The sequence below is a fragment of the Apteryx mantelli genome, chromosome 3 (genome assembly GCF_036417845.1).
Source record: "Apteryx mantelli isolate bAptMan1 chromosome 3, bAptMan1.hap1, whole genome shotgun sequence".
Lineage (NCBI taxonomy): Eukaryota > Metazoa > Chordata > Aves > Apterygiformes > Apterygidae > Apteryx > Apteryx mantelli.
In genome coordinates, this window is record NC_089980.1 from 32903112 (window position 1) to 32929737 (window position 26626).

General features: G+C 37.7%; 1 protein-coding gene across 1 annotated transcript in view; it reads left to right on the forward strand.

The window, feature by feature from the left end:
- Positions 1 to 26626, forward strand: part of USH2A (usherin) — a 409459-nt gene that overhangs the window by 221820 nt on the left and 161013 nt on the right. The window contains exon 37 of the mRNA XM_013949903.2: positions 19529 to 19708. Coding sequence (XP_013805357.2) covers positions 19529 to 19708 — 180 coding nt within the window. The remainder of the gene's footprint in view (positions 1 to 19528; positions 19709 to 26626) is intronic.

Consider the following 26626-nt stretch of genomic DNA (forward strand, 5'->3'; position numbering starts at 1 on the left):
AATCATAGATTTTTGGCAATGCTTCAATAAAAATGTAGTATTTACTTAATTCCTTTACTTACTTAGATGTTTTTAAATGAAATAGAAGTGTTGAAGTTGAGAGAAAGAATTGAAGCTATAGAAACCCGAATAAATATTTAAGCATGCAAGGGCATATTGCAGAGGTACCTATAATTTAATAACATGGTGGGTATTGTGTTTGATCAAAGGGTTGAGATTGAGATTTAGATCACTCTCTCTTTCAATTGTAACTTAACTACATAGGACTTGGCAGGTCTACATTCAAGCCTATAATATTTCCATGTTGTTTTTTTTTCCTTTTAAGTAAGAGATGTTCAGCCTCTGAAGGATGAACTCATGAGATATACACTTCTTGAAGTGCTGAAATCCTTCTGCATAAGTACGGCCCCTGGACAGGGCAATGGATACCACTATATAAGAGAGTGATCTTTTCTAATGCATGCTGTATTTCTATATTTTTACAGCACGCTCCCTAATGTATATTGTGAAACTCTGCTTGATATGTTGTTATCTTATCAGTGACCTACTATAGCATATGGTATGTTGAGATAGCAGGTTGATGACATGGAAAGCGTTTAAATAACATGTAATTTAACACTTTCTCTGTCATGAACTTGTTATTCCAACACTTTTGAGAAGTCAGCTGATCTTATGCTGTAGATTCTGTAGATGTCCCCAGGCTTAGCTGCTTTTTTGTCCTATTCCAAACCTTTCAAATTTCACACACGCACATCTGTGTCTGACTGTCTTAGATTTTATATAAACTGGCTTTCTACCAAATAGGTCTGCCATTCATCATATTTATTTAAGATATCATCTAACTTTCTGTCTAGCTGCTTTTTCCAATATGTGCACCTCATAGGAATTAAAAGTTTATTAAACAGTTTGAGAGCTTATTGGTTATTTCTTTGTTATAATAAGTTGTATTTCATGCTAGGCTATGTTCTAATGGGGTCATATCATTTGCAAAAATTTTAAAGATGCTGTTGTTTTTGAGGGGGAATATTTATGATTTTACAGTAAAACCTACAATGCATCAGTAAAAACTCTATTGTAATACATAAAAACAAGACAGAAAGTTCTAACTGAATAAACACCTTTAAGTTTGTCATTTGCTGACTTTTGAATGTTTAAGCATGCAATATAAATATCTTTTTAATGCATGTCCTAGTTTTCATTGCTGTTTAGTTTTGTTGCTGTTGATGGCATTTATTTTTGGGCAGTTAGCATGCTCATGGTCAACATTTATCAATAGCCAAACTGGAAGAGAAGGAAATGGTAACACAAACTGATTGAAAAGGCCCCTGTGGAATCGCAAGTGTGAAACGCAGATCACCATGAGTAGTTTGGATTTTCTTCCATCAGAGGAGGATGCTGATAATGGTTTTGGTTTTTTGGGGGGTAATTTGACCATACTTTAACAATATATGCAAGAGCAATTTCTGTATCAATTACCCTTCATTTTCAAATTCAACTATATATTCTTCTGATAATTTTTTTCTTTGCAAGTACTTGTTCAAACGTAGGAAGGAGCCTTGCTGAGTCTGTTTCACCATTCTGATTTGTGCAGGTATGTTTTCCAGACAAGTATTTGTTCCCATCAAACTGCATATGGGGATCAAACATGATTTTACAAAGTGAGGGCTCTGTCCCAACTCTGCAATGCTCCTGGCAACATGTTTTCCTGCAAAGACAGGTTGTCTTGCCTCAAGTCATTTAAGTCCTGGTGCCTCCTTGGAAGAAGCCTAAAAGAGGAATTTATTTTGTAATTGGTCAGTCCAAGGCATGAAACATTAAAATTACCAGATCTCAACTAGCTTTTCTTTCCTTAAGAAGAATTTAAGTTCTTGAACTGATCTGAAACACTTCCAATTTGCAGAGGACCTGAGGGGGAAAGGTAACAGGGGCAGGCTTCATACAGGTGTTTTCCTCATGCCAGCCCCATTTATCCTCAGTGTAGTTAGGATTAAGAACAGAGTTGTTTTTAATTGTATTTGCATATCTGAAATGAAGTTCATAGTACAGGAAGAATCAGTATTACCCCTTTTCAGAAAAGAAAGTTGGAGGAAATCCTCATCTTCATACTGTGTCACCCTCATCTTCATACTGTGTCACATGACTACATTAGTGCAATGTGAATCCAGATCTGTAGTCCCGTGGACACTGTGATGCGTTTGAATGCAAGTTTGACATCAGAAGAATCCTTAGCTAGCTATATGTCCTTAGCGAGTTTCACAACACAAAGTTGCAGGTTTACACTCAGAAATCTGTGTTGCTAATCAAAGTAAAAGTCAAGACATTGTTTTCTGGTTTTGTAGTTTTCATCACTTCTATTGATACCATATTGTCCAAGTTTCTTACTTTTCAGGATGGTAGTTCATCTTGTATTTTTGTGTAAAGGAAGAATGATTCATCTGGTAATTCTGCTTATTTGGAGATCCTGTGCCAGAAAGCTTCTCCTCGGCCTACTTGTTCTCTTGGCAAACTGGAGAATTCTCACAGTAGGATACAGTAATTTCTTGTAAAAAAAAAAGCTACGTACATAAACAGGTTGACTTCTAACAGAGGTTTCCTCTTACAACCTTGATTGGGCACAATGCTTTAAGCATGTTCTCCAATCAGAATTTAAATAGGGAATGTCAAGAATCAAGCTACTGCTTAACACAGTGTCTGCTGGGGGAAGACATACCATCTGCTGATGCCAGTAGAAGTGAGAAGAGCAATACTAAAGCATCTTAAAGCTCTCAGTCTGTATTGTGTTGAAGGCCTGAGAATGGAGAGTGAAAGTTCTGTGGGATGTTATCTTTGAAGAGGCTGAACAAGGTATGCACTTTACCTTTAGAACTGACCAACTGAAAAAAAAAGTGCCAATTTTTGAGAATTAATATGTTTTGGAAATGACTAAAACATTTCTAAGAGACACATTAGGCCAGTTTTCTTAGTGAATGGAAGCTTTCTTTTAGGCATAAGAATCACAATTGTTTGCATAATTACTTCAGAATATAAATATCTATGTGTAGATTACCATGCAATACCTGACAAGAGATAAAAGTTAAGATGTGCTTTAATCTTTGCAAAAAAATCTTTTAAAAGAAAGAAGTTTAGTCATTCCTTATATGTAATCAAAGCGTATCATTCATTTTCAAGACAAGCTATTCCATCAAACAGTTGCTAAATTTTTAGCCTATTATTGAGCAGTTATTGAGCCTTTCCTCTTATGTAGCTGAAACATTCAAGAAGGTGGTACTACAAAAGCTTGATTTTTTTTTTTTTTTCCAAAGCAGGTAAATATCAGCGCTGTGTTCCTGCTGTGTTCAATCACTTACCAAGGATGTTTTTTACCTCCTGTGTTCTTGTGCCAGGGACAGATCATTATCTGTTGTGAGTAGGGAAAAGTCACCCCAACTTCACTCCAGTAATTTAGGATTACATGGTAACTGTATACATTCTGCAGCCTACAAAGCCTGAATTCCCTGGTAGTAATCCTTGATTTTTTTTTTTTTTTTAATAGCGCAGGCACACTAAATTTGACAATAAGAAGAATAATAATATTCCCTTCTTCAAGAAGCTGGGCTGAGGAGAGTTAGAGGTCCTTGAGCTTAAAAGGGTAGAGTTTTCAAAATGAACACTTATGTGACTCTGCAAAAGTATGTGGTATCAATGATATCAGTAATTTACCCGTTACCTTTGTAATATATAGTAGGCTTTAATCTGCTACAATCTGTTGTACTGCTGTGTTGGTGCCTTAGATACCTTAGTGCCTTAGCTTTAGTAATGCTAAGGGCCTGCTATTTGCAGCTCTGTAACCTTTCTCTGAAATGGTTGAGACAGGGTTTTCCAGAGCCTCTGTGGCAGTATTTTTTCATTATAGTTCTCATGATGTTATTCTCAGATTATTTTTCTCATGGACCTGCACCTACAAACTCCAATAGTGTTATCACAGGAGGTTCTCATGGGAGCAGCTACTACTGGCATGAAAATCATCCCTTTGCTCCCTTCTTTACCTTCCAAAACATAGTACACTACAAATTAGATAATACTCGTTTAAATGCTTGATAAATATTATCTGTTAATATATGCACACAGACGTGTAATGATCAATGTGTGCAACACTTGCACCATGATAACATACTACAGTCAGCACTAATAGTGTCATAATGAGACCAAGCAATAGGCATTTGAGTGAGTCCCAATGAAAAGTAGTGGTAGGGAACAGCGTGATGAAAATCATCATCATTGCCATCAGCAGCAGCCTTGTCATCATCACCATTGCCACCTGCTGCACTAGACATACACCCTCCCCACCCCCCAGAGAAAGAAGCCTGCGTGGGAATCCATAGCTGCTTTTCCAAGCTGGTCATTAAGGAGAGTTTTCCCATTTCTTCCTTTCTCTCCCTCCCTCCTTTTTTCCCTCCCTCCCTCCCTCCATCAATAGAGTTGATGTATGCCATCAGCTACAGACCCCACTAATAAAACTCTGTGTGTAAGCCCCTCTGAGAATCCTTTGCACAATAATACTGTGGCAAAGTTTTATGGTAATGAACCAGCCAAAAGCTAATTCACACTGGGACAGATACTCAGCCCATGTAGAAGGCTGCATTTTCGTAGGATTTCAGTAGACAATTCTTTATAACCTCTGAAGGATCTAAGAAATTATACTGCGATTCATAATTGTTTTAGTATGAGTCTAGCTTTAGAGAGAGAGAGAATGAGAGAGAGAAAGAAAAGAAAAGAAAATTATAGCTGTGGAATGCCTTTGATGTTTCTAGATCCTGGTGAAATTGCACTGTGGTTGGTCTAGTGAACTGAGGGCATTACTGGGTAATCATAAATCTTTTGCATGCATCTCATCTACCCTGGTGATCTTGGGCAAATCATTTAACCCCTCTGTAGCTGTTTCCATGTTTGTAACATGACAATAATAATATCTATCTACCTCTCTGCAGCATTGCCAGGATTAATAGTTAATGTGTATATGTTTTCAGACTGTAAGTGCTAGGTATTACTGTTAACTGAAATGGAGGTTAAGCAGTTGTCCTAAAGATGCTTGATGGGGGGAAAAAAAAAAGAGGATGCATCCTCTATTGTTGAATAATTGTGTTTAAGCCATTCACTAGAGCAGGATTTAGGGAATCTTCAGCTTTGAGGAATATGGCATTTAAAGTTTGATTTGCATGGCTAGAAAACTAATGGTTTTGTACACACTTTAGGATGATTATTGGGTAAAGTTTAGTCAAGCTTCAGTAGTTTTTGAACAGCTTCACGGTATACGAACTACTAGCTTGATTTTCTTCAGCACCAGATATGTTGCTCTTTTCTATTTCCTAGTGCAAGTGTCTTGCAGAAAAGCAAAAGAAAGAACTGTCTCTAATTTCTGCATTGGATTGTTTCTTTGATAACACTCTAGCATCAGACTGTGAATAGTACTTTTTAACTGACCTTCTGCATTTCTCTATTCATATAGTTATATTTTTTAACATGTACACTGGTCTGTTTTTATACTGTGTCCTGTAGTTTATTAGCTTTCATACTATGAAGTGAGTACATAAGGCTGAGCCCCATTTCCGTGAGCTATGTATTATCTATTCTGACAGGCTCAAATTCCTAGTGACTGCTGATAGCAGGAAAGTCTTTGAGTCCATCCCTACTCCCTCAGAATAGCCTAGGGAATGATACTCATTCTTCTGGAGATGGCACAGGTAAGGAGTATTGAATAAAAGGGAATTGGCTGAGCAGTTCTCTTATGAAAACAGTCTTTTAGTTAATGAATGTTCTTTACAGTTTTTAATCTCTTTGAAGAATGAGGAGACCAAATTAGTAGTCCTTAGGTATCTATGATAAATCCCAAGTGCAGAAAGCAGTGTAAGACATTGGGCACACAAAATTATTTGTGTAAATGTTGTAAATACATGACCCAAACAAAATAATATATAATGTCACTAGTGCCTCCCTAGATGAAGAAATTTGGTTTAGATAGTTGTGTGTTTTGGTCTCAAACAAATCTGCTCATCTTTAGAGACTAATATAAAACCCATCTATTTTCTCAGAGTAGAGAAAGCATGATGAAAATTGGGATTTGGCAAGATTTGATGTTTTTATTTGGACTGTATAATGGGGATCATACCAGATTTTGACTATTTAACTTTCTAGTGTTATGTCAGAAAGATCAGGCTACTATGATAGGCCTTCTTAGGGATGATATGTCCAGTTAACATTGATATTTATGTTACTCTACACGGTTTTGCTTTGAACAGAGAGCTACTCTATAAGTATAATAAACACTCACCTGAGTGATTCTATGGTTCTTTCAATCTACAAGTGCATCATTTATGATGCCTCATCTAAGGTGATTGGAAAAGCTGAAAGAATGTCTCATGTCAAATAAAAATCCCAGATCCAGTTTAGAGCTTCATTCCTTCTGGAGTATTACTACTAAGTGTAATGGCATTTGACAGTATTGGCATTTTTTATATGACTTCTTTTGGCTAACTCAGCATTCTGAAAAAATAAATAGTGTTTTCCCTTTGTGATTGAAAGGGTTAAATAGTACCAATTCATTACCACTCCCAAAAGGATTTATTTTGTTCTCATAAATCAGTTTTATTCCACATTTTTATTATTCCCTTGGGTCAGCTGCTCCAATTGAAATCAATACAAGTGCAAGTGACACAATCAATCTAGATATTTGATTATGGATTTGAGACTCCCAGTTCTACTCTGTGTATTTAGCTAGTCTCCTTCTGATAGTGTCCCTAGAGAATGGAAAATTCTTATTGGCATCCATGAATTATGGGCATAGATTCAGAAACCAGATACTGTGATAATCTCCATTTTTGTGCTGCTACTAGCTAGAGAAAGAAGGCTCTAATCATGGAAGAATAAACTTGAAGATCTTAAAGCTAACTGTTTCTGAACTTTTTTTAGTATGTAAAATCTCTCCTGAAATATAAAGTTTTTAAAACCTCATTATTCATCTATAAAACACTCAAGCAAAATACATTAAGTCAATAATTACATGCTTTGTCATTGGTTTAACATCGTGAGTGCAGCAAACATTTTTGTTATTTGATGCTTTCCAGTCATTTATATACTAGGTGATATTACGCCACTTGGACTACTAAACCATGCTGGGGCAGGAAAGGAGACACACTAGGGAGTCAGGAGTTCATAGAGGCATTTTGCTTCTCAGGCAGTAAATGAGCAATACAGAATGTTGTGTGCTAAATCTTTTCAAAGGTGTTGTAAATTTTCCCCAATTGAAGCAAACATCTCACTAGTTTCATATGCTACTGTGAGTTGCGTCTTGAGTGAGCTAGCAGTACAGCTGTAGACGCTTGGCCTTTCTCCTTTATGCAGTGCAACACTGGGTAAATAGATTTTTCTTGTCCCCTGATTAGAGGGCTGACAGAGAAAAGGTTTTGTTTAGCTCTGGAGTTCAGAATTTTAGAATTCTAGTCTAGGCTAGTTTCTTACTGTCTTATAAGCAAGTTGACTTTTTGCATTTAGCAGACATGATTATACAGGCTATTGCAAGACAAACTTTTGCAGCTGATTGTCTTTCCATTGTATGATGACTGCTAAACTACTCCATAACTAGTTCTGAGATCTAAAGATGGCAGGTAATACATGAGCAACTAATAAATTGTGTGTTCAGGAAAAAAACAAAAAACAAAACCAAGCAAAACTAGGTCAGGGTTTCTTGGCTTGTTCAGGTACCAACTTGTTTTGCTCCCTCCGCCCAACTTCCAGTTGTGTCAATTTTACTTCAAAATTTCTGGAAATGTGTAGGTATCACTGAACAATCTTAAAGTTGTTAGTGCCAGAATAGATAGACTGTGCCCTGACTGCCCCACTTGAATGGCTTCCTGACTGGAGAGTCATTGACTACCACCAGTCAGCAGTTCCTGGCTTACTCCACCAAATGGAGTAAGAGGAAGAGTCTGTCCAAAGAGCTCTGATATTTTATAGCCAGCTGACATTTTGAGTAATTTGATGTAATAAGGTGTGGAAGCTTGTGTTGAGCTCGTGCCTTAACCAGTTGTGAATCCTTTTGAGTCCCATCTCAATACACGGCTTCTGGGCAGGGAGAGTTTCATGTGCTCTTCACTGTTTGTAGCATCTCAAGAGTTAAGAAATGCTTCTATTGGTCTGTTTGTTATTTCTCCAGCTCATCCACCATAGCCCATCCTTTTCTTCGGAAGATCCCCCAGAGTCTCTTGCTGGTTCATGTCATATATAGGCCCCATGACCACTGTGTCCATAGTAATCCTTGGCACCCACCTTTCTTCATTGTCACCCACATGTGAAAAAGGCAACATGCTTGTAGGTCCAGTTTTCCCTATTCATGTGGAGCTGAGAATTGTAGAACCTGAACACAGGAGGCATGTGTGAAGTCCACATAATCTGTTTCCACCTGTGGAATGCTTGCCAGAGTTGGGTAGCCTCACCATATTTTATGATTTTTTTATTTTTATTTTTTTTTTAGGCCATGGACTGACTACTTAGTGTGTCCATACAGCAGGTGGGTTTTCCATGACTGATGCCCCTTAGTGCTGTTGCAGTAAAGTGAGTTACAATAACAATGAATATTCTTATGCAGAGATTTAGCACTATACTTAATTCACTGTTTGAACTGGAAGGTCTTAATGAAACAAATTCAACTGAAAGACTTGTAGGACTGAACAAGAAGTTCAAAAGGCAGATGAGACTGTGCTCTATTCTCCACTGCCTGCCATCTTGACAGAACCTTATCTCAGCCAGTTATTAACTGACTATGGAGTCCATGCTAACTTTCCTATATAAGCTTCACCAACAAGCTGTGGAATTTCTTCCTATTTGAGTCCATAGAATTAACAAGCAGATAAATATGCATTCCTTTGTGTTTATAACACTAGCAATCACTCATTTCTACTGACAAGAACATGCTTTTGTTGCAATAATTGCCCCTGCTTTGCCTTAAAGGTTTTGAAGTATTCTGGAAATTTTCATAGACTCATAGAATCACAGAATGGTTGAGGTTGGAAGGCACCTTTGGGGATTATTTAGTCCAACCTCCACCCCTGCTCAAAGTAGGGTCAGCTAGGGCAGGTTAGCCAGGACCCTGTCCACATGGCTTCTGAATATCTCCAAGGATGGAGACCCCACAACCTCTCTGGGCAAAATGTTCCAGTGCTCAGGCACCCTCACAGTAAAGAAGTTTTTTCTTATTTTTAAACAGAATTTCTTGTATTTCAGTTTGTGCCCATTGCCCCTTGTCCTGTCGCTGAGCACCACTGAGAAGAGTCTGGCTCTGACTTCTTTACTTCCTCCCATCAGGTATTTATAAACATTGATAAGATCCTCCTGAGCCTTCTCTTCTTGAAGCTAAGCAATCTGAGCTCTCTCAGCCTCTCCTTGTATGACAGATACTCCAAGCTCTTAATCACCTTTGTGGTCCTTTGCTGGACTCTGCTCCAGTATGTCCATGTATGTCCATGTCTTTCTCGTACTGGGGAGCCCAGAACTGGACACAACACTCAGATGTGGTCTTCTCAGTGCTGAGTAGAGTGGAAGGATCACCTCCCTCGACCTGCTGGCAACACTCTTCCTCATGGAGCCTGGGATGCTTTTGGCCTTCTTTGCCACAAGGGCACCTTGCTGGCTCATATCCAACTCGCTCTCCTCCAGGACTCCCAGGTCTTTTTCTGCAAAGCTGGTCTCCAGCTGGTCAGCCCCCTAGCCTGTACTGGTGCGAGGGGTTATTTCTCTCCAGACGCAGGACTTGGCACTTCCCTTTGTTAACCCTCAAGAGGTTCCTGTCTGCCCATTTCTCCAGTCTGTCGAGGTCCCTCTGAATGGCAGGACAACCATCTGGTGTATCAGCTACTCCTCACAGTTTTGTATCATCCGCAAACTTGCTGAGGGTGCACTCTGTCCCATCATTCAGGTCATTAATGAAGATGTTAAACAGTACTGGACCCAGTGTCAGCCCCTTGGGTATACCACTAGTGACCAGGCTGCAGCTGGACTTTATGGCACTGATTCCAACCTTCTCAGCTGTCCCATTCAGCCAGTTTTCAACCCTTTGCACTCTCCATTTTTCTAGTCCATACTTCATCAGTTTGTCTATGCGGGTGTTATGTGAGGTAGTGGCAAAAGCCTTGCCAAATTTCAAGGTAAACAGCATCCACTTCTCTCCCCTTCTCCACCAAGCCACATTTCTCATCACAGAAGGCTATCAGGTTGGTTAAGCACAATTTTCTCTTCATAAATCCATGCTCCCAATCACCTTCTTGTCCTTCATGTGTTTGGAAACGTTTTCCAAGATCACGTGCTCCATCACCTTCCCAGGGATCAATGTAAGGCTGACTGACCTGTGGTTCCCTGGATCCTCCTCCTTGCCCTTCCTGACGACAGGAGTAACATTTGCTTTCCTCCAGTCCTCAGTAACCTTCCCAACCACCATGACCTTTCAAAGATAATCAAGAGTGGTCTCACAGTGACATCAGCCAGCTTCCTCAGCACTCATGAGTATATCCCATCAGGTCCCACGGCCTTGTGTACATTCAGTTTGTTTAAATGTTCCCTAACATGATCCTCCTCCACCAAGGGTAAGTCCTCTTTGCTCCAGACTTTCCCATGGGTCTCAGGGATATGGGATTCCTGAAGGCCAGTCTTACCACTAAAGACCAAGGCAGAGAAGACTTTTAGTACCTTGGTCTTCTCCATGTCCTTTGTGATCAGGTCCCCATTTCCATTCAGCAGTGGGCCAAAATTTTCCCTAGTCATTCTTTTGCTACTGCTATACCTGTAGAAGCCCTTCTTGTTGCCCTTCACCTCCCTTGCCAAATTCAACTCCAGGTGGACTTTGCCTTTTCTGACCCTGTCATGCTTGGACAGTGTCATTATATTCCTCCTGAGTCACTTGTCCCTGCTTCCACCTCTCACATGCTTCCTTTTATGTTTGAGTTTTATCAGGAGCTCCTAGCTCACCATACAGGCTTCCTGCCTCTCTTGTCTGACTTCTTGCTCACTAGGATGGACCATTCTTGAGCTTGGAGGAGGTGATCCTTGAAAGTTAACCAGCTTTCCTAGACCCTTCTCCTCTCCAGGGCTGTATCCCGTGGGATTCTTCCAAGCAGATCCCTGAACAGGCTAAAGTCTGCTTTCCTGAAATCTAGGGTTGCGATCCTGGGGGTTTTGGTTTTGTTTTTGTTTTTTTTGCCTTCTCTCGGGATCCTGAAATCTACTGACTCATGGTTACAGCAGCCAGGACTGCCTCCAACCTTCACTTCCCTGAACAATTCTTTCTTGCTTGTAAATATCAGGTCCAGCAGACCCCTCATCAGCTTCTTGATCACCTGTGTCAGGAAGCTGTCATCAATGCACTTGAGAAACCTCCTGGATTGCTTGTGCCCTGCTGCGTTCTCCCTCCAGCAGATACTGCGGTGGTTCAAATACTCCAGGAGGACCAGGGCCTGTGAACGTGAGGCTTCTTCCAGTTGTCTGAAGAAGGCATCTACTTCCTCTAGCAGACACCCATCACAATTTCAGCTATATTGGTCTTCTTGCTAATGCTAACTCATAAGCTCTTAGCTGGTTCATCGTCTATCAGAAGGCAGAGTTTCATGCATTCCTGCTGCTCTCTCACAAAAAGGGCTACTCCTCCTCCTGGTCTTCCCAGTCTGTCCTTCCTAAAGATATAGTATCCATCTGTTGCAGCACTCCAGTCATGTGTATCTCACCACATCTCCGTGATCCCAATGAGATTGTAACCTTGCGATTGTATGCACACCTCCAGTTCCTCCTGTTTGTTCCCCATGCTGTATGTGTTAGTGTACAGGCAGTTCAGAGAGACCCCAGTTGTACCGGTTTTCCAGAAAGGACATGAGCGCTTTGCCTGTAAAGCTGATCTGTAGGCACTTCCTTATTTGTGTGCATACACTTTGGGTGACCACATGTCAGCCTTGTTTTGCTGACTACTAGATCCCTCCTGTCCACATCACCCTGCACCCTTTGCTTGCCAACCCAGTCCACCACTTCCTCACTTGACTGTTGGTCAGCCTGTCTGCCTCCCCTGTTGTTCCTAGTTTAAGCTCTCCTTAAATTTTGCATGTTAAATATTACTACAGATTTTTCAAGTAAGGTCAGTAATCGTAGGACTGGAATGAGTCCTATCTGCTGCAGATTTCAGGTGTCTGTGTAACACGGATGTAGCTCAGAATGATGCACAGAACATTCAGCATATGCACACTGTAAGCCCCAAGACAGTCTAAGCTGGCTGCATCAAATTTAAGTCTGTGAAAAGTCACAGAAGGTACCTTTGCCTGTTTTATAGTGAGGGAAACTGAGCTGCTAAAGAAACAAACTGAGTAATATAGTCAGAAGCTAAATCTGTGTCTCTGGGCTTTCAGACTCCTGCTGTATGGGGTGATATGGACTTTTTTTCTTCTTTAAATATTTCATATCTTCCACTCTTAAAACCAAAAGATACTATAATTGTCAGGAAAAAAAGAAAAAAGCTGAAGTTTTTCAATGTGAAGTGTTCGTTATTTACAGGCGAAGGTGAATATTTTGGATTCATAGTTTTTCCATTTTACCACTGTACTTTTCAATTACCCATCTTGCCTCATCCAGCAACTCTCCCTGACCCCTAAGAATGGGAGTGCAGGTTCTCTGTAAGAGAGACTTTAAGTTTTGGAGTGAGTTTGATGGATCGAGACCATAATCTGTCCTTAGGAACAATGCATCTGTCAACTCAGGAGCAGAGGAACAAATAGCGGTTCAGTAGATTGAAACAAGAGCAGCAATGCACTCATCTGGGGGGGAAAAAAAAAAAAACTCTTGAAAAGAGGGAGAGGGGGTCAAATCAAAGAATGGATAACGCTTCATGAGACAATTGTCATATGACAATTAGGATGACACTTGGAAAAGAGTTAATTATGGCAGTGGTTAGGAAGAGGTAGTCACCAAAATGGTGGGGAAAGATATTTAGCTATTTTTAATGGGATAGAACTAATGGAAAGTCATGTTTTTGATTCTGAATACTGCGCTAGAAAAGCTAGGAAAGGGAGAGAGGGAGGGAAGAAAAATCTTAGTCGGGAGGAAAGGAATAGCTCATGTGGGAGTTAATGAGGCTGAAGAATAGGCAAAACTAATGGACAAAAGAATGAGCTTATAGAAGAGGAAGTGTGCATGTTCAGAGAATTTTCCCTAGAAAACTTAGTGGCACAGAACCAGAAACCAGAGCAGGGGCAGAACTTTGTGCTAAGTTAGGACTAGATGAATGGAAAATGGGGAAAGAGAATGAATAAGTGAGTTGCTTTTGTTTCATTTTTGTTTTCCTATTCTGACTTTAGCTTCTTCTGTGAGCTAAGATAAGATGCTTAACCTCTTTATATATAAAGTTGGCATAAAAATAACTGTAAGTTTTTGTGCCAGTTAACTAAGTGATCTTTGTCCAGTTCTTTAGATCTTTGTATGAACTGTTCTGTGAGCCGGATTTTGGCTACTTTTATTCTTTGAGTAGCCTTCTGCATTGGAAAGAGTTCCACTTACATCTGTTTGAATACTGTGGAACAACATACTCTTTAATGTAAGCAAGGTTATCAGGACCTGTATGTACAAAATGGAAACAGTATAGATTGGTAGTAATATTTCAGAATATGAAACAAAACCTTAGACTCACGTAATAAAATGTCTCTTGCCATGTAGTAGCATACAATATGTACTGTGTACTTCTGTGAACAAAGCCTCACATTGTCTAGAAGTAATAATATTGAAAGAAAATAGTAGCTTTTTAAATATTTATGATGATCAAGACTTAAGTGTTTCAGGCCTAAATATCTTTTAGGTTGAAATCTCTCTGCATTTTACAAGTAATGAACCTGTAATATCACTTATGTTCAGACAGTTCTGGGGATAAAATGAGCAGTCAGCCAATCTATAGCATGCTGCACCACAAGTAAGAGGCGGGAGAAATTTTCTGTCTTATAAAAAAGACTGAGTTGTTGAAGTCCCATCAGAATGTGAACAGAAGTGTATGGAAACTGATTTTAACCAATATCATCTGTGTAATGATGGCCAACTCTTGATGATTAGGGAAGGAAAAACAAGTGAGCACCCAGTGATATTTTTCGCTCACCTAACCTCCTTGCTTCCTGCAGTCAGCAGCAGAGTATAGTGGTGTTGATGTTTTTGTGGTACAGACACATTAAAATGGTTGTGTTTAAACTTATTCCTTTAATAATCATAAGTGCAAACAATAATAGTAATAAAAATGTTGAGTGATTTGGAAAAGATTGTGCACACATATGAAAAATGAGGTTTTGCTGTTTAGTACATGAAAAGCAATGCTCAATTTACTACCTTTCCCTTTAAAAATGTTAATTTTGATTCACATGGGAAGAGTTACCTTTAAATGTGGCAAATTCTGGAAAAAAACCCCACAGTTTTTAAATCTAAGAAGAACATGTTTGGTTTGGTTTGTCTCTTTTTTCCATCGCAGTCTTTGTCATGAGAATGGTTTCATGTTGTGCCATTTTCTACGCTCCTTACAACCTTTGTCACATGAATAAGGTATCAGAACCCTAATGACTAATATACAGTATTCTGTGTCTGCTGCTCCTATACTGTACTACCGTGACCTTTGCAATATTATGTATTCTGATTGGCTGTCCATTTCACCTCTTCCCCACAAGTTAATAAGGCTGTAAAAAGGAGAGAACTTGAAATGGCCAGCCAGTCAAATTACAGAATATTGAAAAGGTCAGAGCAGTACAGCACAGAGAAAAAAATTACGGAATATATGAGGCATTAAAATTCTTGTGACAATGATTATAACAAGAATGGAAAAGGATACCCATTTATGTTATTTCAATCTAGTGAACCCCATAGGATGATGGACCCAGGACAGCAGTAATTTACGCACCACCGGCCCACATGAGTTTTATTCACCTATTTACACTAGTGCTCGATAAAAGGAATGCGTGTCTTCTTTGGAAACCCCTTTGAACTGTACAGCCAAAAATACAGAGAACCTTCAAATACAAACACTCACTGGCTAGAGTCCTATATAAGGCTTTGCACTTTTAAACCATGATTTAAAATAGAATATCTATGTGCTTTTTTTTTTTTAATATAAGGGTGTTTTATTACTTGACTTTGCTTCAAGTATATGTAGTTCTGGAGTATATATATGGATACTCTTTTGTCATATTTTCTTCATTTGGATAATTTTTCCTCAAAAATTGGAAGAGTAAATTATTTCTTTTATAGAGAGGTAGCAGCTGGTATTTTGAGACTGTTTTTCATTTGCAAACAAGTACTTCTATAAGTAGTAGTACTTCAGACAAGTGCATATATCTGACTGTGTTCATTCTCTGTAGATTAAAAACTCCCTGCCCTCCTGTACAATCACTGTACTCAATTTCTTCCTCCTTAACTTTTTATACAGCTCCTGTTCACAGAGTGCCATACCTGCTATTTTTCTGGTAATAAGATGCAAAAGAACTCTAACTGTGTTTGCATTTTAGAGGAGCAAAAAAAATGCATCTCAAAAGTTAGAGGGCAAGTGGGGAGGGTGTAATTCTTTTGAACTTCCTACTGGTCATTGCTGTTTTTATTCACCATCCATAGACTCCCACCAAAAAAAATGGAATTCTAGAAGACTTTTTAGTAGCACAGTAGCTCTTTCCCAAGATTGCAGGATTGAAAAACTTAAAAACAAAATGCTCGGAAGACTCTCCAAGTACTATAACAGTGACTTGGTTAAATCTGTAAGTTAGGAGTAAAGCTTTATTAAATAAGCAGGATATGCCTAATGAGTCTAGTGAGGGTAGAGCAAGCTGATGAACTAAGTACATAACTGTTCATGTAACAAGGAAGGGAAGAACTGAGATACTTGGGCCTGGTGTAAACTAGGAATAAATTGGGAGCAGTACAGCTTTTTCTCAAATACCAGCCTTAGGTCAAAGAAGTCCCTCAGAAATATTGGTGGAAGTATAGAGAGCCTTAGTAGGAGGAAAGCTAACAAAAGAACAAAAAACATTATGCAAAAATATGGGAAAGATTAAGGAGTATGGGGAAGCCTTTCATATGTGCAAAGAGTTTAGTTTTTGCAGAGGTTACAGGTGATAGGGGCTCTGAACCCCCTTGTGTCTGAATTCATCTTTTGGTAAGGGTGCTAAAAGTTTTGAAGAACGTGATAGGCAAGTTCTAGAAGAAATTTTTCTCCCTTCTTAGCTACGCCGTTCTGGCTAGCTGTTTGTGGAGGGTGCCTTCCTTACTGAAGCGCTAGTGACAGTTCATGACAGGAGCCACGAGGCAAAAATGCGCAGGAAAGAGTAGGTATTGTGGCTATTCTATTCTAGAAACTGTTAGTCCAAAGTGAAACAATGTCTCTTACAATTTTACCAGTGTCTGAGGCAGCTGCTGCTTAGGGATGTGGCACCCTTGGTGGTAGGCGAAACTTGAAACTGTGAGCAGGATGGAAAGAAGCATACACATGAAAAATGGAAAGAGAGGGGCATCATCCACTTATACTCACAAATAGGGTCCATACTGAGGCAGTCTAGGCGGGAATGGCATAGAGTGATATGACAGGGTTATCGCTGTATCACTTTCTGTCAGGCTGAACCTGTGTGTCTGCATTTTCCAGCCCACTGAAAGCAAAGTTTAAGCAGTGAGAAGAAGCAAAGCTGCATATTGCAAGTCATCCCTAGCAAGCCCTGAATTTTAAAAATGCTCTTCCAATATTTCATTTGCCAGTAGCTGTAAGTTGCTTGGCTGGCAACAGGGATAAAAAACCTTTTGTCTGTTTAAAATTTAGGTTAGGAAACGTGTAAGTGCTCCTCAGGTTTTTATTAGAAGCAATGAAAAATTTTGAACTGCTGTGTTGTCTAACTCATTGTAAATTTGCAGGTTCATTTTTGAGCTGAATAAAATGGTTATGTAATTACATACTTCTAATTATTGAGTAATTATATACTTCTTATAATTGCCGAGTAATCACTCTGCTATAACTAGAATTTAATGTTACAACTAATTGTATAATTACTGTATATTAATGTTGTTATCCAGGCAACTTAGAATAGAGTGTTATTCTTTTAATTCTTTTTCTCTTTCTCCAAACGGCATTTTTAAAAATATAGTACAGCTAGCCATTGGAAGAAAGGTTAATAGTGGAATAAAAACATCAGCAGAGGAAATGTATGCTTTCATTTTGGAGTCAGGTGGATGAGAATAAAAAATATTAGCATGTTAAAACTGCACTGTAGATGGAATAAGTTGAATTTTCTCATGAATTGGGCAAATAAATTGCTGTTGGCAGCCTACTTTATCCTTGAGGTTTGAATCTATCCTGTGTGCCTTGATTTTTAAACTTTTCTGAACATTGTAGATGAAACATTTTAAAAATACATCTCTTCTCGCAGCCTAGCCAGATCCTTAAATGTTTCACATCACTTGGACCTTAAGAGTGTACATGTCAGTTGACCATTTCTAATGGCTTTATTGTTGTTAATAAACAATAGGTGTATATAACAGGTGTTGTTAGGTGGTCGATGCAAATAGTAAGTCAAAAACTGTGTGGTGGTGCACAGAGCAACTGTGATAGACAATGGGAGCAAGCTGCTTTGTTTGTATCTACTCCCAAATCGCATACGAGGACTTTTCCACCAAGATGCGGAATGAGAATCTGAGATACAACTGAGAGCTGAGATCAAGTAGTGGGCCCAGGTGCAGATCTCTAGTGCTGGCAGAATAGCCTGTGTATGTAAGGTTGAGCTCAAACAAAACTTTAATTCTGCAGAATTATTACATCTACATGTAGGATGTGTAAAATGTGGTTGCTATTCTTGCGCGATGGGGAGCTTTACCTCCATTATGGTTTATAAAACAGGGTCTCTAAGGCTAATGTAATATCCAGTGAAATCCAAAGTAAATCCATCAGGTTTAATGAAATTTTTCTAGAGTCACGCCACTGTAGTCTGTCCATGTGGTCTGTGCCATTGCATGGTGTAATGCAGGTATGTTTTGAGCAATGAAGAACTACACTACAAGGTTAGTGACTTTCCCCCTCCCCAAAAACCTCAGGGAGTCAGTTTGCCATATGCTAGCAGCAGAGTAAGTGAAGCACTCTTTGTGCAGCAATGTTAACATCAAGGTAATTGAATGGCTTGGACTTATATGAGAATCACAGACTGTTTACAAGAATCCCGAAATCAGAGGAAAGTCCAAATCACTCGTTCATCGGAAAATGTAATGTGAGCATGACTGAAATATATTGCGTATACACATTGAAGTGAATATCCTAGTAATACGGAATATTTGAAAAACTGCTTCAGGTTTAATAACGTTTTCAGCTTTAACAGTGCACTTGAACCTTGCATAAAAATAAGTCAACCCAATGAATTTCACTTAAAAATTAATTAAAAGAGAATTTCTAGATTTCTTTAATCATATTTTAGATTTTGCAGAGTACTCAGACTCAAGCATTGTCTGCTGCTAGTGATAATGCCTTAATTAATTTAAGATATTTTTAATAGCCATATTCTGTTTAATCTCATTCTCATACCTGTTGTTTCTGAGACTTCTGTGATTCTAGTGTTGTAATGCAGAATTTCCATTGACTTCGATGTGAGAGCTCTCCATTCAACGATGGATAGTAGTACTAATTTTAATCATTTATATAGCACTTTATGTATTCAAAATATTGGATAATCTTTAAATGAGCTCAGCTTTGCTCTCAAACATGTGAGTGAAATCTTCATTAAGTCAAAAAAATTTGTTACTCAACATACAGATTTTTTATGTTCAGTCTTACCTATCAGGTATCTTTGAGAGTTTTGTTTTGTTTTGTTATTTTTATAAGGTAGAACATTTTTATGCCTTAAATTTGGGATCTTGAAAGGGTTGTAAAGCACATTTAGGTTGCTATGGTCTCCTGTAATGATTTCAACAGATAAACTGAATACTTCAAATCCTTATTTTGTTTTTGAGTAGATTAAGGGCCATACTGGAAAGCACGCATTTCTTACTGCAGATGAGTAATTCTTATGTATGTAATGAAGTGAGTTAGCTTTCATAGCTAAGAACACCTAAAGCAAATGCCTTTCTAATGCATTTGAGGAGTGTTTTGCCCGTTTTTCATAGAGATAAGAACTGACGCTAAATTTTTGAATGATCCTGATCAGATTTGGATTTGCAGTTCTTGCACATCTGTTCTAGAACACTAGTAATTTCTGAAAACTGGCTTCTGTTTGCAATATGCAGCAGTCAGTTTTGCAACTGCATGGTTGACTTTTATATTTTTACAAGTTTCACAGGTACCACAAACTGTTGGCAAAAGGAGGAGAAAATGAAGAATAATATTTATTCTTCAAATGCAGCCATTTCCTGGTGTTTTTGATATCAATGGCAACTTTTCATTTCAGTAGAAGTAAGACATAGTTCATATAGAATGGCGAGTTGTAGCAGATGCAAAATCTAACATTTGTTCTCCTCCCCCCTCCTTTTTTTTTCTTAACAGCTAACACTAATTATTCTATTGTAAATGGCACTTGGATCTTACACAGCAGCAAAGAATCCAATGTATGGGTACCCATTAAAGGACTGATTCCATTTTCTAACTACACAGTACAGGTGAATGTTTCCAACAGCCAAGGCAGCTTGATAAGTGATGCTGTAACGGTAGTCATGCCTCCAGGAGGTAAGTATGAAAAAGTGCTGTTTCTACGCATGCAACAATTACACAAATGCTCTGTGGAACAAAACATTATTTGTTATTGCAACTGAGGACTGGAAGTTCAGAAAAAGGTGTTGTGTTAGTAGTTCTTACTAACAAAATTGTTTCTTTCAGCTTTTAATTTGTCACATTGCTCAATTTAAAAATCAGAAAGTGAAAACAGGTAGCTGTATAGATAACAGTATGTAAGTGAGAAGTGCGTTATGTACTTTAGCTTTTTCTATGAATGGTGTTCGATTCTATCATGGGGGTTAATCTAATCTAGGAGAGGTTCACTTGCACTTTGTAATCTGTTTTTGACTAGAAGTTGTAAGTGCTGACAAAGTGCGCTGATTGGATATATTTAGATAATTTCTTTAATAATGGTAAGATTAACCTTTAGTAATATGTTGAGCCAGAATCTACACACTGGTGTAGCACTAAGGGAGGCGGTTGCAGTGTGCTGATTTACGCTGAATGAGGCTCTAATCCTCTTTGGATATTATCTTAATAAAAATTTGAAATAACAGAATTGATCAAATACTGTCTAAACACCCTACATGCATGGTTTTGAAATGAAAGCTTATATGTACAGCTTGTGTGTATGTGTTTCTCTTGTACTTTCTTTTCATGGGCATCTTAGTGAATTACAGAGCAAGAAGGAAAGGGTAAAGTCACAGCATATTTCATACATTTGAAATTTGTTTGCTAACTTATACCTAATATAAGCAAATGCAGGTTGTTATATAATAGTAAATCAGACTTGAGATAAATTGCTCACATAAGCACTTAAGACACTGATGTGTTTAATCTCAGTGTCACTGTTCAATTTTGCATGTAGAAACTGCAAAATTTGGTAGAGAAAATTTTACCAAATGAAAAGGTAAAGGATCTTTAAAGACAGGCAAGGATGTGAACAAGTTTATGATGACCATTAGGATACACTTTCTTTTGTCATTAGATTGTTGTTGATTACAATTAGGAAACTTATAGCTTTGAAATGATCTTTTTTATGACCTTGTGGTAGTTTAAAAGCAATACCTCATTGATTAAATAGGTTTTAGTTCATGCTTCCTTTTAGTTAATGATCTGAAAACATATTATCCTGATTTACACATAAAATCATGCTGAAAAGCATGTGGCATTCACTAGAATATGTGTGTTTAAGTAGAATTAAATTAGCAGCAAGAGTTATTAAAGAAATCTTCCATACTATTGTCCAGTGGACTGTGATCTGTAGTGAAATGAATAATAAATGAAGCAGCGCATATGAGAGAAATACACACACAGTGTTCTCACCACATATGCGCACAGATAAGGACACACACACACATATGTGCATATCTAGGACAATGTATATTCACTTTTCTGTGATGTTTATTATAATGATTCTGATGTTTATTATAATGACTCTGAGTGCCATAAAATTCCAATCCATGCTAAATTATGAGTATAATGGTAATTTTACACTGGGCTGTATTTACTGTCTTCGCTTACAAACACTTTCTAAATCATCAAATGAAATCCAGGTCTTACTGAAATCAGTAGGAATTTTGCTTTTGACTTCAGTGGCCAAGATTTCACTTAGACAGGAGTTTTATTTAGTCAAAGAGTAAGGCATGTCTAATTATATACAAAATTATAGCTTTTTAATCACTGTAAAAATGTAGCATTCCCTTTTCAAGGATAACAAAAAATGCTGTTTGAAAATTTGCATTGTGGGGACTACATTATGGAGTTTGAAAGACTGTAACATGGAGAATGATAAGAGGACAAAGGAGAATTCCATTTTGAAATTACTACTGAAATTACTGCTGAAATTGCTGGTTTTAATTATGTTGCATATTTTCTTTCAACATGCATTTCCTTTGTTTCATTTTTATTTAAAATGTGTTACATAATATATATAAAGCACACTGAATCTTAAGAGTTACCTGATTGAATGTATCTTAATTTCTCATCAAACTCATTTGCTGTGCTTAAAGTCAGTGCTTAAAAAAATCTTAGAAATAAGGAATATATTTTATTTATGCTCTTGACTAAAATTGCAGTTCAGGTTCAAGAGTTCTTGGGAAAGATTAAAAAAAATAAAAACTGAATCCAAATGTTAATCCATAAATATGAAACTTTCTTTTGACCCTTACCCTGTAGTGGTCTGGAGTTACTAATGGGGTTAGGATTTCAACTCTTAATGGGACTTGGTGCATTAGTGTTTTGTATGCATGGAATTCAGCATTCAGTTTAATAAGTGGTTGACATTGGTGATGTCCCTTAATTTGCTTAAATCTAATTGGCTCTTTTATCAGTCAAACCTGTATGGATTGGCAATTGATCAGAAAGGGTCAGCCATGACTGTGCATGTACTTAAATGCTGGAACCACCAGTTAAAGTCACTGTTGCATAATAAGAAGCTGAAACCATGAGAACAAATGATCTTCAGAGTTGGAAGGCAAAAGAAAGCAGAGAAGTTTTTCAGGCTGTTCAAGTTCAGAACAAAGGCATTATGGAATATATAAATTTTAAATACACTGCTTTTTGCCTCAAGACTTAAAGCTTTTTTTTCCAGATGAACAGAAATCTTGTCTGAAACTGTCTTTGCTACATCAAAGAACTTCACAGAAAGCTAAAAGAGATGGAAGAAGCATAAAAGGGCATAGTTTAAAATGATTAGTGACAAATTTCATACTGCAGAGGTAGAAGCAGATTTTTTTGAGTTTTATATTTTTTCCAAAAAGAATAAATTTGTTCTATTTATCTTGTCCTAAACTTCTTTCGGTATAAGTTGTAAAAAATAATGTACCAGCAGAGGTTTCCCATTAACTTGAGGATGCCAGCCAATAAAAGGTCTCAAGAGAAAATTGTTTTAGAATTAATTTAATTAAGTAAATGAATTGGAATGATATTGAGGACATAAAACTGCAAAAGTCTGGGAGAAAATCTTCTGTACAGAGCACTTAGTTTATGTGTTTTTCTTCTTATTAAGTATTATTTCTGACACAGTAGCACACAGAGGATTCCATTTATTTGGGGTTGCAGTGTAGTAAGTGATGGTAAGTTAACAGAGATGAAAGTAGCACTCACTACTGATAAGAGATTGTGCTTTTGTTAAATCCATCTGCTCTTACTCCAAAATCCACCTGCTCTTACTCCAAAAACCCCAACATGGAAGGGAAGGAGATGCCCTGTAAAATGTTCCATTGCTTGATAGTTCTGTCAAGCTAAAATGAAAGTTTTTTAAGAGAAACTTTTTCAATTACTTTGTTTCTCACTAATATTGTATGAACATTCTGCTACCAGAATGCAAATAATTCATTTAAAATAAATGGGCAGAGTGATAATCTGAAGGCAGATATGTACTATATGTGTTTTATGCTGTGTTGTTGAATGTGTTTCTTTCTTTTTTAATTTTGAAAATGTCTCTTTTAAAATAAGCACATATTATTAATTTTTGGACATTTATGGAGGTGAAATGGATTGTTTGAGTCAGACAAAGGAATATGCAGGAAAAAAAGAGGGTAATTTAGGTAGGCAGAAAGGAAGAAGAGAGATTATGATGAGAAATAGGTGAAAAGAGATAGCAGAAGAGACAGGCTGCTAATCAGGTGAGAAGCAGAAGGGTGGAGGCTCAGTCATCATCCACAATGAGAAAGAAAACAAAGGTCTGGATTCCCAGATAATGAATGACAAGAGCTATGAAGCTTTTTGTGGGTGGCAGTTCTGTATCTCATTGGAGAGAGTAAAGATAGCATCTTGATGTCACCTGTGGGTTGTCTTCCTGTGGTTAGCTGTGTTGGGGATTACGAACCACAAACCTGGTGCTGCCTTATCTGTAGAAAAGAGCCTCAAAGAGTTGACATATGTTCCTGTTCCCTGTGTAATGTGTAAAAGCAAAGATACTCTTTGAAAAAAACAACTACCTAAGCAGTGAAGTGTCTCTTTAATCTTTGCCATAATTTATGGAATATGTTGCTGGTTTATATACTGTGTCTCTGATTTGCACAACATAGGAATGTCTAGCTGTGAAAGATGTCAGATTTTGCCTTGAACTCATAAACACCTACCCTTCAGTGGTCCCTTGTTGTTTGTATACAGTATGCTGCATGCTTCTGCCTGCAAGCTTGAGCTACTTCACAGAAGCAAAAAGTGAGCCTCCATATTTATAGCCATTGATGTTTGTTCACCGTCTACAGAGCCTGGCACTCTGCAGCAAAAGGATTTCAGCCACTGTTAGTTTAGGTAGCAAGGCCTTTGAGACTGGATATTGAACCACATCATGGGATCATTGATCTAATTATGCAAACAAATAAGAACCACATCGTACAACTTATAGTCACATCTGGAAACATTTGCTCATGAAAGTTGATCACTGGAGCCAAAAGGACTACCTGGATGAGTGAAAATTCAGTAAACAGCAAATGGATGTTGTTAGGCCAGAATTATTTAGGAATAAAAATCAGACCTGAATATACTAGAATTTTCCCTGTGAGATAGGTTTGTTTTTCCATGATGCTGAGAATTAGATTTGAGCAGAAAAAGAGTCACACCATAAAACTCCTTTTGAGCGAATTTTCTGTATTTTAAATTTCTGGTATTCCTGAGTCATCTGTTGCTTTTCTTATTTCTCTTCTTTTCTTTCCTTTTTCCCTGTAGGCATAGGATAAAATTCAGGGTTTTTTTCCTTGTATCTTCTGTTTCTTTTTCATTTTTCTTCTCTTTCATCCTCTTCCGTCACTTCTTTTAAAGATAGAGTAGTAAAAACAGAATTGAAAAATGGAAAAAATAAAGGAAAAGTAGTTGAGAAAAAGAAAACAAAAGCATCCAGCATCCTTCTCTTGTATTCATTAAAAATATATATATTCCGACATTTTTAAAAATTCATAATTCTGAATGTGATGTCTCTGTATACTAAAATCTCTAATTTTGATGAGAACCAGGAAAACATTTAAACAGAATTGTTGCAAACATTCTTGGGATTTTTTTATGTGTGTTAACAGAAAGTTCTGAATAAAAAATTGTAACCATATCAGTGACTATCTAGAGATAGTTTGAGGAGAGAGCAAGACAGAGTAGGGAGGGGAAAAGATCTGTCCTACATCTTTCATCAATGACATAGCTAATTAAAGGGTGTCAGTGGCAAGCTGTGTGAATAGTCCATTCCAGTTCCTTTTGTCCAGAAAGATGATTTCATGGGGACATGAGGGTAGGGTTGCAAAAGTCCAACTGGGAGTTGTTCTAATGAAATAATAATTCTTCTCTAACCTCTGCAGTATTCAACTGATTGTCATTTTCATTAGTTCTACTTTCTTCTTTTATTCCCCTCTCCCGATCTGTTCAGCACATCTTTCAATGAACTCGTACTGTGTCTATTCTTGTTTTGGGATGGTTGTTTTTTGCATTTTGCTGGTGAAAGAAGAGAGGAGAAGTAAGTCTCATTTCTGAAAGGCTGTATCTTCAGATCCCAGCAGTGGGAGGCACAGAAGTGCCCACTTTACTGATTGCCTTTTTAAACTGTAGCTAGTCAGGGCCTAGGCTAATTCCACACATCATAAAGGACCATCTCAAGGTTGTTTTACATCGTACCTTACTGTAAGTCTCTACTAAAACTGGAGATTGCCAGAATGCAATGCAAGGCAAAGTTGCAAAGACATTGCAACTGTGTCTTTTTTCCTCTGATTGCATCCCTCCCTCCACCCCTTTTCCTGTCCGTTTGGGAGTATGAAGATCTCCCATAGTCACAGCTTACTTGTTTCCATGCTCTATACATAGGGCAGCTTTTTTTTGTCAGCTCTTATGTTGCTTTGTGTCTTCTGGAGTTGCATGAAGCACTTAAGGTGAGGAGGTGATCGAAACTGCAGTTTTAGTTGCCTGGAAGGATATGGATGTTGTAGCTCATTTGGGAAATGCCAGATGAGATAGGGAGCACAGAGCAAGAGTTAGAAATAGCTAGTAGATCATCTATCAGCAGGCAATTAACCTCAATGTGGGGGTCTCACTCTAGGTCTTTCCAAATCCTTAGTCTTAGCGTGAGTCTTAGGCAGTACTTAAGATCTCTTAGAAGAAAACTGCACTAGAGTGGATTTCACGCTGGAAAAACTACAACTCATCATACTTCTGAAAAACAAAAGAATATATAAAAGTAGGAAAAACAAGCTGTTGTGGGATTTAGCAGCGGATCATTATTTAAAATGACTACCTACCATCACATAAACCTCTTTTAGACCAGTTTCAGTTGTACATAAAAAGGGACACAATTTTGATGATGTATGCAATTTTTATATAATCTTAAGCCTATTCACGCATTTTTTTCATTCTGTATAAGTCTCAACTAGACTGCTCAGTATTCTACTTAAAATTCTTTATGATAAACTAGCCATGGTTATTCTGTTTAAGGAATTCTACAATAAAAGGATATTCAAATTCCTTGTGAAAATATACTAAAGACATTTGAAAAAATCACACCATGAATTTGTCTGATAAACCACTTTCCATACATATGCAAGTTTTAGGAATGGAACCAATTTTTATGTTACTTTACTAGGATGATTTGCACTGCTTTTCTAAAAAGCTCACTTTATTATATTTATTTTTGACAATTCCTGCTTCTAAATTTTCCAGAATAAAAAGGCATTTTTATAAGCTGTCAGCAAATGCAAGTGCCTGCTTTTTTTTTTTCTTTTTTTGTCATTTCCTGTTTGTATTTTCTGCACTAGAAGCATCTTGATTATGGAGGTTAGTCTACTGATCATGAAACATTTGAGTAAAGTGCCAACTTTTTTTTGAGCAAGTTCTTCTGTTTGCAATGGACTCTGCAAGCCTCCAGCAAAGTTTTGCCAGCCTGAGACATTTACATATTCTCATGTGTGTTACATATTAAAAAACAAAAAAAGCTTAAGGGGGAAAAAA